This window comes from Ochotona curzoniae, unplaced genomic scaffold (assembly GCF_017591425.1).
Source record: "Ochotona curzoniae isolate NIBS_2020 unplaced genomic scaffold, NIBS_Ocur_1.0 contig_2699, whole genome shotgun sequence".
Lineage (NCBI taxonomy): Eukaryota > Metazoa > Chordata > Mammalia > Lagomorpha > Ochotonidae > Ochotona > Ochotona curzoniae.
Genome location: NW_024465561.1, coordinates 2,881,619 through 2,899,148, shown reverse-complemented (window position 1 = coordinate 2,899,148; position 17,530 = coordinate 2,881,619). Strand labels below are relative to the sequence as shown.

Sequence of the window (17,530 nt, the reverse complement as noted above, 5' to 3'; positions counted from 1 at the left end):
CGGTTTGGAACTCACAAAAATATATTAAACCAGCCACCGTCTGCGCTCAGTGCAGACTTCCCTTCCAGGTGCCCCCTGCCCTCCCTACCCTGGCACGGACCTTCAGAGCACAAGATGCCCAAGGCGGGAAAGCAGAGGCGCCCGGCCCGGGCTCTCAGGAAGCGCCCATGGCCGGCAGCGGAGGGCAGCCAGGCTCTCTCCAGGCTCAGCGCCACCGTCGCCGGGGCCTCTGGGAGGACACAGGCACAGGAGGGTCAGGCAGGACGCAGCGCACAGTCGGGCCTTGCCACAGGGACAGAAAACAGAAGAGAAATGAACGAGGGGAGACAGGAGAGGGGGAACTACAGCAGTGGGGGACACAGAAGAGGGGAGTCCCTCTTGGAGGCCAGGGCAGCTGGGATTTGAGGAGCTGAGATGGGGTGCTGTGGCAGGAGTGGGCAGGGTGTTTGGTGTCGGGGAAGAGGTAGAAAAGAGGGTCCCGCCAAGGCTGTGGCCAGTGAGGATGGTGGAGGGCACACGGGGTGGGCGCTCCCAGCGCTGTCCAGGAGCTGCAGGGAGCACGAGCGACCCTCCTGTGAGGCGAGGCCCTGATGGAGCCCCGAGCGGGGCGGGGTGGAGCCCTACGGTGCTGCCGCCTGCACCCTGCCCACTTGGGCTAGAAGGTCCTGCGACCCAGTCTTTTGAATACGCTCACGCTGCCGGCGTGGTCCATCTGGGCCCCGAGGCCCTCGCCGGAGCCACTGCCCCGGGGCCCCACCAGAGTCCTCTTAATGGCGACTGTGGCCTCGGCTGACGACTTACTCTTGGTGCTCGTGACCTGGCTGTCCTGGGCCTCAGGCGCGAGGGCGGTCTTGCCCAGTCTCTGGGTGATGCTCCCTTTGGACAGAAACTCGGGCTTCCTCTCAGGCCTGGGGCAGGAGGAGAACGCCAGGCGCCGCAGCGTTGTCGGGGCGCTGTGGGCGGCTGCCGAGCTCGTGGCCTTGGCTTTGACGGTCAGCGCTGGCTGCGGGGCGGCCCTGGCTGGGCCCTGGTCTAGCTTCTTCAGGACCCCAGCGTACTGCAAGACAGAGCTGCTGCTGCTGTCATTGTCACTGTCCCAAACCACTTCCTCGTCCATCTCGGAGGTGGCCCCCAGGCGGCTGAAGACTCCTGTGGGCTGCGGGAGGTCAAAGACAGGATGAGTGAGCCATTTGTCACGCCCCTCTTCGGACCTGGGGCCACATGGGGACACGTGTGACAGGTGCCCAGGAGTCTGCAGAGCCTTGATGCGGGACATCAGGGGACAGCTGAAGACAGACTGGAAAGCTGCCCTGCACAGGGGGAAACTGAGGCTGGGAGGCGGGCGTGAGATGCAGAGGAGCCCCGAGGGTCTCCCAGGGGAGTTTGTGATTTGGCTGCGTCTGTATTTCCAACTCACCTTACTCCCTGTCGTCGTGTCTGCCTTGGTCTCGGCACCCAGGCGGTCAAACACAGACGTCCTGCGGGGCCCTGGGAGGAGACAAGATGGTGGCCCCCCCACACCATCAGCTCTGCTCCATGAGGGCGCCCTGGCGGCAGGCGTGCCACCTGCACTGCTGGCCACCACTGACCATGAGCCCCATGCACTGTCGTGTGAGTTCACATTACAAGGGGGGAAGAGCACTTCCTTGAAAGATGTATTGATAAAGTCATCTTTCACTTTCATTAGAGAGAGAGCACGGAGAGAGGCCTCCCATTTGCTGGTTCACGCCCAAACGCCCCCGACAGCTAGGACCCAGGAGCTGGAAGCCAAGGGAAAGACAATCCGGGAACTCGAGTTGGTCACCCTGGTTGGTGGCAGCGAGCATCCCCTGCTGCTCCTCAGTGCACACACCTTCAGGAAGCTGGGTCAGAAGTGGAACTGGGGTGAACCAAGCCCCCCAACACTGGATAGGGTGTCCCCAGCGGCACTTTAATCACTACACCAAATGCCAGCCGTGTGCAAGGACTAACCCCTACTTGCTTCCCTTCTGTTGTCCAGGGTCATGGGCCTGAGAGGATCTGCTGATGTCGCCCCCAACACACACACACACACCCCAGAGCCAGGGGCTGGCATGGTGGCACAGAGGGTAAAGCTGACGGCTACAACACCAGCATCCCATATGGGCAATAGTTCAAGTATCGGCTGCTCCACTTCCCCATCCAGCTCCCTGCTTGTGGAAAAGCAATCGAAGACGGCCAAAGTCTTGGGACCTGCACCCATGTGAGACCCAGAAGTAGCTCCTGGCTCCTGGCTTGGGATTGACTCAGCTCCGTCCATTGCGGTCACTTGGGGAGTGAACCTGCTGATGGAGGATCTCTTCTCTCTCTCCTTCTCCCTGTAACTATGACTTTCAAACAAAAATCATTTTAAAACAGTGGAAAGAAAGAAGCAGCTGTTCAAGCACAAGCAAGAAGCCTCTCTACAAACTGGCAGCTGAGCAATCCCCACAGGGTGACGCCATCACGTGCGCCCACGTCCACAGATGCTGCCATGGAAAGGGCAGCAGCAGCCGTGGGACGTGGCGGTAAGGGGGACACTGGTGGGGCTTCCACACTGCCTCATGGCTTTTCCGTGAGCACACGCACCACGTTCTAAAGCAATCCCACCTAAGGAAGACCACCTTTACTAGTGGTCACAAACCAGGCAAGGATCAGGTCTCAGCCAGAGACCGGTGGCTCATTATGATGGTGCCCACAGGGTGCGAGGGCAGCTGCCCCGAGCTGGGCAGGGTCACCACTTCCATGCTGGCTGCCACTGACTCTGCCCAAGCCCTCCCCAACTGCAGGGTGAGAGGGCAGAGGGGCTGCATTCCCCTCCCCAACCAGCCACCGCTGTGCCCTGCAGGCTGCATACTGGTCCCAGATGCTGCGGGACAAGGCAGAGGGAGCCCCACCGTGCGCCATACCTTTGGCTGCCTGCTGCCGCGCCAGGATCCTGCGGGTGCGTGGCGTGGTGCCCTTGGGCATGTTGATGACGTACTTCCCCTCCATCTCGGCTGTGACCCGCCGCCGCTTGGGGGGCATCACCAGGGTCTCCTCCTCCCTGCGGGCCAGGGCTGCTGGAGACAAGGGGAGAGGGTCAACTGACCGGGAGGGGCCGTTCTCCGGGACCCCTGATCTCCATGCCTTCATGGGGCCACCAATCCCTTTTCTTCCCACTCCTCCGACCAATGAGAAATTCTGAGTTCTGGGCACCAAGGGGGTCACAGAAAATCAGCCGCTGCCTCCCCGCCACCTCCACAAAGCTCTCAGTGGCTCCGTCCGGGCTCCAAGCAGGTTCACCCCTAAATTAGCCTGAATCTCCACAGAGAAGGAAGCTGTGGGGTAGTAGAAGGTACTAGAACCTCTCTAGGCCCTGTCTTCACAGGCATGCCTGCTCCCCCAAAAGAATAGGATGCATGGGTTATATTATACCTCAGTGTTCACACAAAGAACCTCCGTCAAATGGAGGCTGTGAGGGCCCAGAGGCTGCAAGACTCTGAGCTTTCAAGCTGAGACCGGAGCAGGGGAAGGCTCGAGGAGGGAGAGGCAAAGGCAAAGGCAGTGTGAGGGCTGAAGGCCCAGGATGGAAAGGAGGCGCCATGCGGACAGGAGGCCTGCGAGCTGAGGCCCTGTCGGCAGGGCCCTTCAGGAACCTGGAAGCCAAAGTGAATAGTCGGGGATCCCAGGCAGCCCTGAGGGTCACAGACAGCTGTCAGGGGCACAGACAGCCCCAAAGGAGCCACAGGTTCTCTACTTTAGAGCCAGGCCTCAGGCACAGGGCCAGGTGCCAGGGCGAGGCTCAGTGCATAGGTATCAAAACAAACAAAAAAAAAAAACAGTGGGCCACATGGCGGCACACCAAGCTAAGCTGCCCTGTGCAACGCCAGTACCCCATAGCGGAGTGTCAGCTCCAGGCCCGGCTGCTCTGCTTCGGATCTAGCTCTGTGGCAACGTGTCTGGAAAGCAGCGAGAGAGCCCCAGGCCTTGCAGGAGACCTGAGCTCCGGGCTTCAGCCAGGAGTGAAACAGCAGGTAGAGATCTCTCTCCCTCCTCTATTTCTCTTCTAAGGAACAAGCAAATCTTCAGATTTAAAGACTAACTCTGAGTGGGTCTACAGCGACCCAGTGCCAAGGTCACCGAGCACTCCAATGCCCTGTGCTCTGTGCACCCACTGGGCAACATGGGGCACAGGCTTCCCAGCCCGTCTGTCCCCCCTCACCAGCAGCCTTGCCGCTCTTGGCTGCCATCTTGTTGGACACGGTCACGGAGATCTTGGAGGTGCTGGTGTCCGGCCGCCGAGAGGGCGTGCCAGGCGGGGAGTCACGGGTCAGGCTGTTGGCAATCATCCGGGAAGCAGCTGCGGAGGGCAAGAGGGGAGAGGCCGGTCAGGCAGGGCCTGGAGAAGGAAGGCCGGCAGCTGACAGGCCTCAGGACCCCAGGGGGTGGGAGGAGGAAGGGCAGCCAGCATCTTCCCTATGGTCACAGCAACTATTGCCCTATCCACCTGACTTCCTGCCCATGGGGAGGTCCTCCCTGAGGCTCCAAGCAGCAGCCTGTCTCCCAGCATGTTGCCTAGCCTATACCCAGCGCACCACCCTGCTCCACCCTGCCCGGCCAGTATCACAGCCCCACATGGCTTGGGATCCTCTTGGGACCTGTCAGGACAGCCGCAGCCCCTTGGGTGGGAATCCACAGCCTTACTCGCGCTCCCCACCAGCCACCAGCTGCCACCAGCGCTGCACAGGTGCCATCCCACCGCCAGCAGCCCCTGTCTACCTGGTCACCCTTCCGGCCACACCAGGCACTAGGCTTGTTCACTACGGCCTCCTCCAGCCGCCAAGAGTGCCTGCACCCTCAGGAGCCAGGGTCAGTGTCTGCTCAGCCCCAACTTCCAGTCCTTTCTAGGTCCTCAGGAAACGTGCAGGGAAATGAATACTGCCAGGCAGCGATAAGGACACCAGCTGGAGCACTGCGCCTGTGTCTGGGTTTGACTCCCAGCTCCACTCCCAATTCCAGCTTCCTGCCAGCACCTAAACCGGAGCTGCAGCGCCTAGGTCAAGGCCACTCACCTGGGAGGCCCAAGTGTGTTTCATGTCCTAGCCCTGGCTGTTGTAGGCATTTAGAGAGTGAATCCGAAGATGGGAGCTTGCACCCTCTCTGCTTCTCAAATGTTTAGGGTGCTGGCTGCAGTACCGGCATCCCATATGGGTGCAGGTTTAAGTTCCAGCGGCTCCACATCCCATCCAGCTCCCTGCTGATGCGCCTACAAAGGCAGTGGAGGATGATCCAAGGCCTTGATCCCCCACACTCACGTGGAAAACTCAGAAAAAGCTCCTGGCTTCTGGCTTTCCACCAGCCTTAGCACCCACCATTGTGGCCATTTGAGGAGTGAATCAGCAGATAGAAGGCAAAACAGCCGCCCCCACTCCAACCCCAATCTCTAATTTTGCCTTTAAAATAAAAAATAAATCTTTAAAAAAAAAAAATACTTAGCCCCGCACAGTGGCCTAGTGGGGGTCCTAGCCTTGCATAGGCCAGGATCCCACATGGGTACCAGTTTGGGTCCAGTCTACTCCACTTCCCTTCCAGTCCCTGCTTGTGGCCTGGGGCGAGGGGATACAGTGGAGGATGGCCCAGGGCCTTGGGACCTTGCACCCATGTGGGAGGCATGGGGGAATGGGTCAGCAGATGGAGGATCTTTCTGTCTCTCCTCTCTGTGACTTTGGCTTTCAAATAAAAAAATATGTATCTTAGAAAAAATAAAATATTTATCTTTAAAAATCCAGTTTATGGGGACACAGAGAAGGCAGGCATTCGGGGGGAATTCTAGCAGGTTGGTCACTGTGTCCAACCAGCCCCACATGCACCCCAGTGGAGCAGGAGCCACTGTGCACAGTACACTGCACAGCTGTGCTGGTACCCTCTCCTGTACACCGCAGGGCACTGCTGTCGCAGTCCACCCTGACTGGGTCCTGGGCCCTGTCTGCCCCTGAAGCTGGCCTCAAGCACGTGACCTCAGGCACGTGACCTGCCTTGCCCAATGGGACAGCAGCAGGCATTACATAAACAGAGACTTAAGAGACACTTTGTCTTCAGGATGGCTTTCAGATCCCTGCAACCTCCACTCTTGGGAAGGAGCCTGGACCGGCCTGCAGTACCTTCCTGTTGGCCAACGTGACATGAAACAAGTGAGCAGACCCACAGCATAAGTGACCAGCCAGCTCACACAATCATGCAATAAATGCCTGGGTTTTAAACCCCAGGTAGAGGGACGGGAGTAATGGCTCACTTGGCTATCTCTCTGTTGCATGCACTGGCATCCCATATGGGTGCTAATTCACGCCCTGGCTGCTCCACTTCCCTGCCTGTGGCCTGGGAAAGTAGTAGGGGACAGTCCAAAGCCTTGGGACCCTGCACCCGCCTGGGAGACCCAGAAGAAGCTCCTGACTCCTGGCTTTGGATCAGCTCAGCTCTGGCCATTGTGTCTATTTGGGGAGTGAACAAGTAGATGGAAGATCTTTCTCTGTCTCTCGTCTCTATAAATCTGCCTTTCCAATAAAAATTAAAATAAAAATAATAAACCTTTAAACAAACAAACAAAAGAAACCACAGAAGTCAGCCTGTATTTGAGAAGACCCTATGAAAAGCAAAGCATTTTGAAGTGCTGAAGCACATTGCGGCGGCAGGCCCAGGGCTGACACCAGAGTCCTGCCGCACCCCAGGAACTCCCCAGGTGGTCCCCAACTTCCCCCCAAGGAGGCCACACTAGGGGAGTCTCCCCCTCCACATGGAACACCTGGTCTGATGACACTGGACAACCAAACCTCGGGAGGAGTGTATCTTCCTTCTCACCTGGTACTGACCAGGGGGATGACCAAGCTGTGCCCAGGCTGGTGATATTACAGGGCACCACCACCCCAGGGGGCCTCGTGCCTTCATTTCCTCTACCCACGGGAGGGCCCAGCCCAGAGAGCCAACAGGACTCACCGCTGGAGGCACCCCTGCGGACGTCGCCGGGGAGGGGACTGGGGCTGCAGGGCACAGACTCAGTGGCGGCTTTGCACATGTCCTGGGAAGGAGAGGGACCGGGTTACCACGGCGGTCACAGAGCCGGAGACCCCGGGATGCCGAGAGGAGAACCTAAAGCATTGGAACCCCTCAGATAGGAGGACAATTTGGAAAAGTGAGCAGGACTCCCTGATATGGTGCAGGTCTCCAAGAGGCAGGGGCCAGTCATGACTGTCACCCAGGAGAGACCAGGGAGTCCAGGGTGAGCAGCTCTTGGCACCTGCAGAGGGAAGAGCAGGTGGAAGGCCAGGTGTGCCTGCATTTAGCAGCCGCGCATGCATACTCGCTTCTGAGTCCTGGCAGATGTGCTAACACCACCGAGACAGGGCGAAGGGACATGGCCTCCTGTGTCCTGCTGCTGGCTCCTTTCCATGAATCTAAAAGTACACTGGCATTTGTGGAGGGTCACAGGAAAACCTGCTGTGCTCAGTGGCCCGCTCCAGGACAACTGGCTTGAGAGTGCTACCTGCCCAAACCCAAGCAGGGTCCTGGGCTGCAGGACAGATGAAGACTGTGAGTGATGATGTGCAGAATGAGCCCAGCTGGGAAAGGGGGGAGCCGGACAGTGCAGCTCAGGAAGAGGGACTCACAATGTGGGGGGTGAGGGATGGGAGAAGGGAGGATGAAGGAGAGATTGCACTGGGCAATCTCTGTAAGCACCAGGCTCCAACCTGGGCACTCGCAGCCACACACACTTGTTGCTGGATGTCCATGGCTATTCCACGCGAGGTGGGGCTTCAGAGAGGGAGGACTGGGGAGGGTGTATGTAGGTGCATAGGGCAAGGTTGGGAGTGCCCCCAGCTGGTCTCATGGAGGAAGCTCCGTCCTGGGGGCAAAGGAAGGGCCCTCTGGAGCTGGCCAACAAGACCTCACAATGACAACCACATACATCCTGTCCTGAGGCCTGGCGGGCTGGGACTAGATACACAGGGAACCTCCAAGGTGGGCTTTCCACCGCAGTTTCCACAGGTGGAGAACATCAGGCTCAGAGAGGCACAACATGCCCAAGGTCACGGTCACACAGCGGAGGAGAGAACCAGGTCCTGGCCCCCACCCCCCAGTGTGCCCCAGCAGGGTGCCCACCTGGCGATGCACCACCTTGGCATGCTTAAGGATGGCAATGATGTCGCCCACCACGGTCACACCCAGCTCGTTCATGATCTCCTTGTTGAGGTCCAGCAGCATGCTCTTTTGGATCCTGCGATGGTGGGGACCACCAGCCGGTGAGGACCCAGTGGGCCAGCAGGGTGGGCCCTGCCGGCGCCCTGAGGGTCCCCTCGCCTCACCTGTTATCCACAAACATGACGGCGTAATTGACGGCCGGGCCCGCGGGGATGCCGGCTTCCTTGAAGAACTGGATCCATTCGGAAGTGGCTGCGTGGTTGGACAGGGCTCGTTACTCTCCTGACAGACCATGGCACCTTCACCGCCCCCCAGGGAAGGAAGCTCTCCCCACTCCTCCCTCCCCATCCCACCAAGCCAAGTGCTATCAGGACTCCCTGGGGGAGGCCAGCGCTGTGGTGCAGTGGGTGAGGTGGCAGCCAGCCACACCAGCATCTCACAGGAACACCAGTCAGAGTCTCAACTGCTCCACTCTCAATCTGGCTTGCTGCTGATGTGCTTGGAAAGGCAGTGGAAGGTGGCCTGAGTGCTTGGGCCCCTTGCTAGTCATGTGGAAGACCCGGATGGAGTTTCAGGTCCCTAACCTTGGCTTGGCCCCAGCCACTGCCTCCATTTGGGAAGTTAACCAGCATGGGGTGGAAGGGACGGGGGCAGCGAGGGCTAGGGGAGAAGATGTCTTTCTAACTCTGCCTTTCAAATAAATCCATCCATCCTTAACATCCCCTGATTTTCCAGGAGAGAAATGGAGGCAGGGAGAAGTTGGGGGGCCAACCCCAGGTCATACTGCTGACCCAGGCAAAGCCCTGACCCTTGAACACGGCCCTTCTCCTTACTGTCCTATGTGGGGTGAGTGGGGGGGGAATCATGGTCCTCCACCCCAGTCCTCAACAGTCACAGATGGCAGGGTCACAGGGCCAGCCATTTGCACCAGATGCCCCCTGCCTGCTTCAGGGGCGGCCTTGTCACACAGAGAGGCATGGAGGTGGCTGGCTCTGGTCCTGGGGCTTGGGTTCAATCAAGTGCCAGCTCTACCACTTCTGAGCCGCTCTTGGAGAGTTAACACCCGGGACCCTGCTCTCCTCATCTGTGGATTTTCACGCACACCAGGCACAGAGGGGGTCCTATCCCAAGCCCTGGGGACAGCACAGGGCAGTGCCCTCACAGAACTGGCGTTGTGGTGTCCATGTTCATGGGTCCTGGTGCAGCCTTACAAAAGGCATGGCCTAGAGTCCCCATGCCTGGTCAGCGCTCAACCTCCTCATGACCTCTACCATGGCCACAAACCACCGGTCAAGGCCAAGACCATGAAGACCCCACCCAGCAAGCTTGATGGTGTTTAAATGTCTGCCCTGGCCTCGCAGAGACCCCTGCAGAGATACGTGCTGCTGAAGAGCCTGGATTCGAAGGAGCTTCTTCCTTGCACTTTGCTTTTGTTTTAATTTGAAAGGCAGAGAGAGAGAGGGAAATCTTATATCAGCTGGTTCACTTCCAAAATGGCGGCAATAGTCAGGGCTGGACAAGCCTGAGCCAGGAGCCAAGATCTTCTGCCAGGTCTCTCACTTGGATGCAGGAGCCCAAGCATTTAGGTCACCTTTTGCTGCTTTCCCAGGTGCAAGAGCAGAAGTGGAGCAACTGGGACTCAAACCAGCATCTACTTGGGTGTCAGCACAGCAGGCTGCAGCTTTGCCTACTAAGTCATAAGCCACTGGCCCCCTTCTTAACATTTCAACACCTGTGAAACTGGGCTCTGCCCCAGAGTGGCTGGTGTGACTTTCTAACTTCCTCTTGGCATGCGGCAGTGCATGGGGCGTGCAGGGCTGCTTCAGAAAGCAGGCTTCAATCAGGGGAAAGCTGGCTGGCAGCTAAGACGCTGCAAAGGGGGGAGTACCTGGGACAGAGCACGAGGCACCTCGCCGGCCCCAAGCCTCAGGGCCGGTTCCATTCGGCCTCACACAGGCGTTGTCTGCCTGCCTGGCCACAGGCCAGCTTTGTCAAAGTGGCAAAAACTACCATGTCAGGATGCCTTGCATCCCCAGGGTCCAGGGCAGTCAGCTCTCAAAGTAGACTCTGTGGCTGCTGGGGCAGGGACAAGGGGAAGGGGTGGGCCACCAGGGGCATGGGGCTAAGTGGGAAGGGATGAAAAGGTTCTGAAACTGATGGTGGTGAGGCAGTCCAGTTCTGTAGGGGAAAGAACACCAAGCCCACAGGAACCACAGCTTTTGCTGGGAAAGGGCGAGGTCTCGGGCAGCTATCAAGCGCGTCAAAAGTAGGGTGTAGGTTTGGGAGGGGTTTCTGCCCGAGTCTCAGGCTGTAGTTCTTTCTGAAGTCCAGAGTCCCCAGGGGTGCAGGAGCCACCACATCAGACACAAGTCATCACCACCAACAGGCCACCACACCAGCGTCAGGGGGCTGTGATCTGCACCGGAAAGCGCGTGCCAGACTGGATGGTTAGAAAGAGGTTTCGTTTTTTCAGCCCTTTTACTGAACTCTAATAGTCTCCTGGACAAACAAGCTGCTGTAACTAAAACTCAGATCAAGAAAGAAAACTTCTTAGAGCCAGTGATGGCACTAAACCATCATCAACGATGTCAGCATCCTATGTGGGCACCAGTTTGCATTCTGGCTGCTCCACTTCTGATCCAGCTCCCTGCTAATGTGCCTGGGAAAGCAGCAGCAGATGGCCCAAGCACTGGGCCCCAGCACTCACGGGGGAGGCCCAGATAAAGCTCCAGGTTCCTGGTTTCAGACTGGACCCATCTGGGGAGTGACCAATGGGTAATCTCCCTGTCTCTGTCTCTCTCTGTGGCTCTGCTTTTCAAATACATAAATAACTCTTTTAAAACAGGAGGGAGGGAGGGAGGAAGGAAGGAGGCAGGAGGGAGGTTAAAAGAAAGAAACAAAGAAAAATTTCCAGGGTGAAGTCAGCATTGTGGCATGGTGGGTTAGGCCATCACTTGTGATGCCAGCATCCCCTATGGGCACGAGTTCAAGTCCTAGCCGCTCCATTTCCAATCCAGCTCCCTGCTAATGGACCTGGGGAAGCAGTGGCAGATGGCCCAGGCCCTTGGATGTCGGTAACATGTGGGAGATCCAGAGGAAGTTTCTGTCTCCTGGATTTAGCCTGGCCCAGTCCTGGCCAAGCCATGGCCATTGTGGCCATTTGTGAAGTGAACTAACGAATGGAAATCTCCACCTCCCTCCTCTCTCTCTCTGTAACTCTAATGTTCAAATAAATAAATAAATACAAGTCTTTGAGGGCCGGCACTGGGTCCACATTGGAGTGTGTGGGCTTAACACCCAGCTCCCGACTCCAGTTGCTGCTAAGATGGACCCAGAAAGGCAGTAGTGAGGACACAGCTGGCTGGTTTCCTGTCGCCCACGCGGGAGGCCAGGATGAAGTTCCTGGACCCCGGGGAAGCATTGCGGGAGTGATCCAGCCTCCTGGGGACACCATCTCCCTCTGTCTCTCTGCTTCATTCAGGAATCCAGGCATTTCAAAAACATTCTGGGGCCGGCACAGTGGCTCAGCGGCTTAAGCGGCCACTTGAATAGCTGACCTTTGGATTAGTGTGCCTGGGGGCCGGTCCCACCACTGCTTCCATTATATCTGAGGGGCAGCAGATGACACGGCCCAAGCACGTGAGCTTCCAGTCACCCGTGGAGGTGGGGATCAAGGGGACTTGGACAGAATCCCTGATTCTTGGTTTTGGGCTGGCCGTCACAGGCATTTGGCAAAATAAACCAGTGGATGGAAGATTCTCGGTGTCCCCCACCTCTCTCTCTAACACTCTGCTTCTCAGACAAACAAAACAGAACTTAAAAGTCGCTTCGTCAGTCCCTCCTGCTGCCTTGCTGTCAGCGCTCACCCTCCTTCCCAGCGGCAGCTGCCACGGTGGGGCCTGCCCTGGAGACTCCAGAAATTCAACCACACAGGCACCTTCAGATGCCTGCCTGCCATCTGCTTATTCTTAGGACAGCGAAAGAACATTTTAGGCACTTTTCTGTCTGTCCCATCAACCTCACAGACTGTCCCAAAACCACCCAGCTGTCCCTACGCCCTGCCCAATCACAGGCCTTAAGGGGGCCTGTGCGCAAGGCACGCAACAACAGCAACGGCCACCACTAGTGAATTGTGTAAGATCTCTCATGGGATAAGCTTCTGCACTCTGGGACATGGGGGCCACTAAGAAAACTAAGTTCCCATCCCAAGTTCCATACTGGCCAAACCCCCGAAGTTGGGGGTGCCGCACCCCCCCCCCCCCCGCCGCCCCCATCAGGGGTGACAGGGAAACCTAGCCTGGCCAGGCCTGGCCCCGCCCCCCACATTCCTCCCAGCACAGTTGTCACTGCCAGTGATCTGCCCTCCCCCACCTACCTCCCCCAGCCAAGGCCACACCTCAGAGAAGGCCCAGGGGAGCACCCCCTCCACAAGAGAAAGAGGAAGGGGGAGAGAGAGAGAGAGGCCACACTCACCCATAGTCACCGAGACCATCGTGTTCCCGACCCTGCGGCTGTTCCCTGGAGCCTGGAAGACACAAGCAGGGAGAGGGCCGTGAGCTGCGCCGGCTGCCTCCACCAGCACGTCCCTGCCGGCTGTCTGCTGGCCAGAGGAGCAGCCCTGGGCTGGGGGCCTCACCACCTAAGAATAGCCGGAGCAGCTGGCAGGAAATCAGCCTGCCACAACTGTCGCTTATGCCAGGGACAGCAAGTGTCCATGGCTCTGCAGCCACGCGCCCTGCAAAGGCTGGCTGGAACCGCAGTGGGACAGGGCAGAGGCAGCCCTGCCCACGATTCCCAGCGTGAACACAGTCATTCACTCACTCATTCAGCCACTCAAAAACTAAGGGGGATGTGGGGGAGGTTCGGTATCCCACGGCCTAGCAGTGCCCGAATCCCATAACTGGGCACGTGCCTGGGTTCCAGTCCAGGCTCCACCTCCTGACCTGGGTTCCTGCAACCTGCTCAGAGGTCCCTGACCGAGTTCTAGTTCCCGGCCACTGCTGGATCTCTGGGAGCGAAGCAGCAGACTGGGCTCTATCTTTCCACCTCTCAAATCAACAGGATGGGGACACACAAGGCACTTACAGGTCTGAACAAACAGACACAGAACGTAGCATCCATTTGGGCATAGAGAACAGGGGGTTGGGAGAGCGAACAAGCAAAGAGCTAACGACATAGCCTGGCAGGGGACCTACTGCTGTCACACAGTCACATACAGCAAATGTGCAGGGCCTGAGTGGGAGCACGGCTGTCCTCAGCGGAGTGATCAGGGAAAACCCTAAAGGAGAGTCCAGGGCCTGGCAGGGCAGAGAGGGAGCCCTGTGGTGTTCTGGAAGGAGAGCTTTGTGCCCCTGTCGTTCCATCCCACAGGCCTCGGGGACAGTGAGGAGCCAGGGTGGCCGCAATGGAGCGAGCGGGGAGCAGACAGACTGGGGCTGGGGGAGGCAGCAGTGGCAGAAATGGAAAAGCAGCTTTTGCCTGGATGAAGTTAGCAGATATCGGAGCCTTCCGCTGGCCTAGAGCAGCATGTGGTGATGTGGTGCCACAGCCAGGACACTCGGGCCCCACAGCTCCAGCTTCGTCGCCTCTACCTGACCCAGCATCTCTCCTCTTCCCCCTGCTCCTCCCTGCTTCCCTCTACCAGGGCCAGCCTTGGTCGTGAGCCTCCCCCAACACAGACCACCAGGGCCCCGCTTGATCCCAGCACCCGGGACATCGCCCTGCCTCTCCCCAGCCCACTCCTGATGGTATTACTAAGGGGAGGGATGCTGGCTCCAGCCTGCAGGGCCTACATCCAGTTATGCCAATCACTAGCTGTGTAGCCTCGGCAAGCTACTGCAGCCATCAGGCCTTGGTGTTCCCCTGCTTACTGTCAGGGGCTGCTGTGGGGGCCACATGGTTTCCATGCAGAAAGGCACTTGAAACGGCACTTGTTTGCATAGGAGCGGCTCTGGAAGGGTGTGCCTGGCCTTACTGCACCCTCTGTTGGGGTCCGTGCAGTAGATGTGGGGGACATGAGGGGATGAAGAGTGTTCCATTGCAGGCAGGGCCGCAAGGAATTTCCCGCTGTTCGGCAGGGCCCACCCTGTTCGGCAGGGCCCACCCAGCGGATGTCTCTACAACCACCTGAATGCAACTCCACCTTCTTTTGCATGGACACTGGACCACCCTGCGGAAGAATTCTAATCCATCCTGGCATTTGCTACTGCAAGGTTAACCTTTTGCTCAGCCTGAGCTTGGAGGTCAATGTCTTGCAAATGGGGCCCTTTATCGTTCTGTTCCCATTGAATCTATGCTAATCAAGGGATCTAGATTTAGGCCTTCATTCTTTCCTCATTCTTTTTTTTTTTAAGATTCATTTTTTTTTTTATTACAAAGGCAGATATACAGAGAGGAGAGACAGAGAGGAAGATCTTCCATCCGATGATTCACTCCCCAAGTGAGCGCAACGGGTCGATACTATGCCGATCCGAAGCCAGGAGCCTCTTCTGGGTCTCCCACGCGGGTGCAGGGTCCCAAAGCTTTGGGCCGTCCTCGACTGCCTTCCCAGGCCACAAACAGGGAGCTGGATAGGAAGCGGGGCTGCTGGGATTAGAACTGACGCCCATATGGGATAATGGGCGTGCAAGGCGCGGCCTTAACCACTTGCACCGGGCCCTCTTTCCTCATTCTTTAGACTCCCCTTTTCTTTGTGGTACAAGATTGAGTTGTAGGATAAGAATCGTAGCAGGAAATTCTAGGTAATGTTAGCAGGAACTTCTATTGTTTCTAGGTAAAACTAATGGCAGAATTATCCTTAGAAACACCCACTTGACCATGACGTAAAAAGTCTGAGCCAGAATTTGACTGATTTTGTATAAATAAAGCGGACAGCTTTCCTGCATTGTCCATTATGATCATGAAATCCTAGTGGTCCATCTCTTTCTTTCCTCTTTGCGCCTCATCCACGCACCCTTCGCGAGTTCCGAACTCAGCTGGAGCTGGACTCCGGCAACCCTCCCCACCCTTCGCCACCACACTCTGGCCCCAGCTCATGGTTCTCCCTCTTAGCCAGGTCTCTACCTGGCTCCCAGCTTTTCCATTTGACATCACCTATGCATCCAGTTCTCCGGTCAACATCTCCTCCCCTCTGCTTGGCCGCCACCTACTTTGTCACACCCTCCCTGAGTCACCACATGGGAGATTGTCCCAGGTCCAGCTAGCGTTCCCCTGGCTTGCTCTGGCTTCAGCTAAGGGTCTGACAAAACAAGTGTAGCTGTCACTCGGCCCTGCCCTCTGACCTACTCAGACTCACCTATCATTCTGGGTTTTACCATGGGACAAAGGCAACACAACAGGCGGGACAGGGACATGGGTGGGCTGAGGAGGGTGGCACTGCAGCAGACTGCTGAGCCACGGCTGGTGACTGCTTCTGACCCAGCTCCCTGCTCATGTACCTGGGAATGCAGCAGAAGATGGCCCAGGTACCTGGACCCCTGTCACCCACGTGGGACACCTGGATGAAGCTTCTGGCTCCTGACTTGGTCTGGTCCAGACCTGGCTGTAGCAGCCCACAGGGGAGCACCACAATAGGTGGGAGAGATCTGCATCACTCTGCCTTTAAAATACACACATCACTGTAAACACTCTCAGACAACACCTCTCACCCCACACAGGGGCCGTGGTACAGGTCGTGGTATGCTGAATGACTATCCTCGGCTTGTTTTCATCAATAAAGAGAACTGGCTCACTGAGGGGCACACCATCCACTGACACCCCATCAAAGCCACTCACCTGAAATGGGCTTCGTTCTCTGGGGTGGTGGCGTCGGGCAGGAGGTTCTGTCTAGTGTCTCCTCTGTGCCAGGAGCCAAGTCTATCTGCATGGCAGGACTCTGCACCATGTACCTGGGGGCAGAGAAGGAAAACTCCCGGTCATGTTTCAGACCCCAGGAACCCAACCAAAGTCAAAAGGCAACAGAGAACAGGCTAAGGGCTCCTCCAGGTGTTACAGAGTCACTGCGCACGATACAAAGTTTCCTCCTTGCTCAACCTCCCCTAATGTTTACAGATGCCTGGAGGTGTGGCATTTACCCACTACTCCCTGCTGGACTCAGTTTCCTTTCTCTGTCATCCAGTCTACCTCCAGCCCTGATCCTCTCACAGGTTGGAAATGAGTTTAAGAGCAGGTTTAAGCATGGCTCCCAGAACACCAGCCTTCCTGGTGCTTAGCTCTTGGAAGTCTTGCATCCAGACTCCATTCTTCCCACTTCCTAACCCTGACTGTGGACAGGTGGCTCAATCCTAGTGCACTTCATTGCCCCAGAGTGTACAGAACACACAGGAGCTGGTGTAGGCTCGGAGCTGGCGGAGGATCACACCACACGAACTGTTACACGCACAGCCCGTGGAAGAGGCTCTGGGCATGAAGTAAGCCCAGGGCAAAAGTGGGGGCATCGCAGACCCGATGCCAGCCCTCGGCTAGGTATGAGCAACACGTCCTCATAGCACAAGTCCTTTCCAGGTATCTGCCAGGTCCCACCCATGACTTAATGGACCGTTCAGCTTTGGCTACTTCTCAGGTTAAGCTAGTTCCTTCTGCTCATAGGTGGCAAAACCAGATTCCCACCAGGAATGCAAAACGCAAATGAGGAAAACGCAGCAGTCGCTTTCCATGGAATAGAGGCCAGTTGCGGGATGGTCCCTGCTCCCAACACTGTGCTAGGGCCTCCTCCTCCTCCCCACACTACCTCGGACAGGGCAGAGACCCACCACCCCTAGAGTCTCTTCCCGAGCTGACCCTGACCAGCAGACAGCTGCAAACACCCCAGGCCCGCACGGCAGAGCCGAGAACAGGCAGCCTCGGTAAAGGTGGGGAAGACACAGGCCCTGCCGGCCTCGGAGCCCCAGCCAGCCTTGCCTTCTTCACGCCCCAAGCACCAACACGCCCAGGACCAGGTGCAGGGAGTGGATTGCTGCAGGTGCACGTGCTCACTCCTCACGATGCCGGGGAAACAGAGGGACTACAGCCTCTCCCCTGCCCCCATTCTACAGAGCAAGAAACTGAGACCTCCGCAAAAAAAAAAGAAATCGCTTCCACCATGAGCTTTAAGGCGGAACCCGCACTGGGATGCCCATCGCACCCAGCCCCCGAGCCTCCGAGCCCCCGAGCCCCCCAGCCCCGGCCCGCGCCTCACCTGGGCCACCGGCCCGCGCCCACTCGCGTCCACTCGCGCCGTCCACTCGCTCGCCCTCCTTCCCAGCCGCGCCAACTGTCAGACACTCCTCCCTGGGGCTCCGGCAGCCCGCCCCGGAAGCGCTGCCCTCACCGTCGGGAAACCGGATGGACTCGTTCCCCTACCCACCTCCCACCGACCGCC

The 17,530-nt window shown here is 57.8% G+C and overlaps 1 protein-coding gene across 4 annotated transcripts; it reads right to left on the bottom strand.

Annotated features, from left to right (window-relative positions):
* CUNH19orf47 (chromosome unknown C19orf47 homolog) lies at positions 1–17,442 on the bottom strand. 4 transcript variants are annotated; one of them, XM_040976308.1, is made up of 11 exons: positions 17,348–17,442; positions 15,946–16,058; positions 12,646–12,697; positions 8,337–8,424; positions 8,134–8,248; positions 6,970–7,051; positions 4,202–4,339; positions 2,907–3,059; positions 1,418–1,488; positions 802–1,156; positions 1–282 (listed from the first exon to the last, which is right to left on the bottom strand). In XM_040976308.1, the coding sequence occupies exons 3-11, from the start codon at positions 12,662–12,664 to the stop codon at positions 206–208; spliced, it is 1,098 nt and encodes a 365-aa protein (XP_040832242.1). In that variant the 5' UTR covers positions 12,665–12,697; positions 15,946–16,058; positions 17,348–17,442; the 3' UTR covers positions 1–205. The 4 variants fall into 4 exon arrangements, with proteins under 4 accessions (XP_040832242.1, XP_040832243.1, XP_040832240.1 ...); XM_040976309.1 differs by having other exon boundaries at positions 2,907–3,056; XM_040976306.1 differs by having other exon boundaries at positions 10–1,156.
* Between the last annotated feature and the right edge of the window lie 88 nt (positions 17,443–17,530).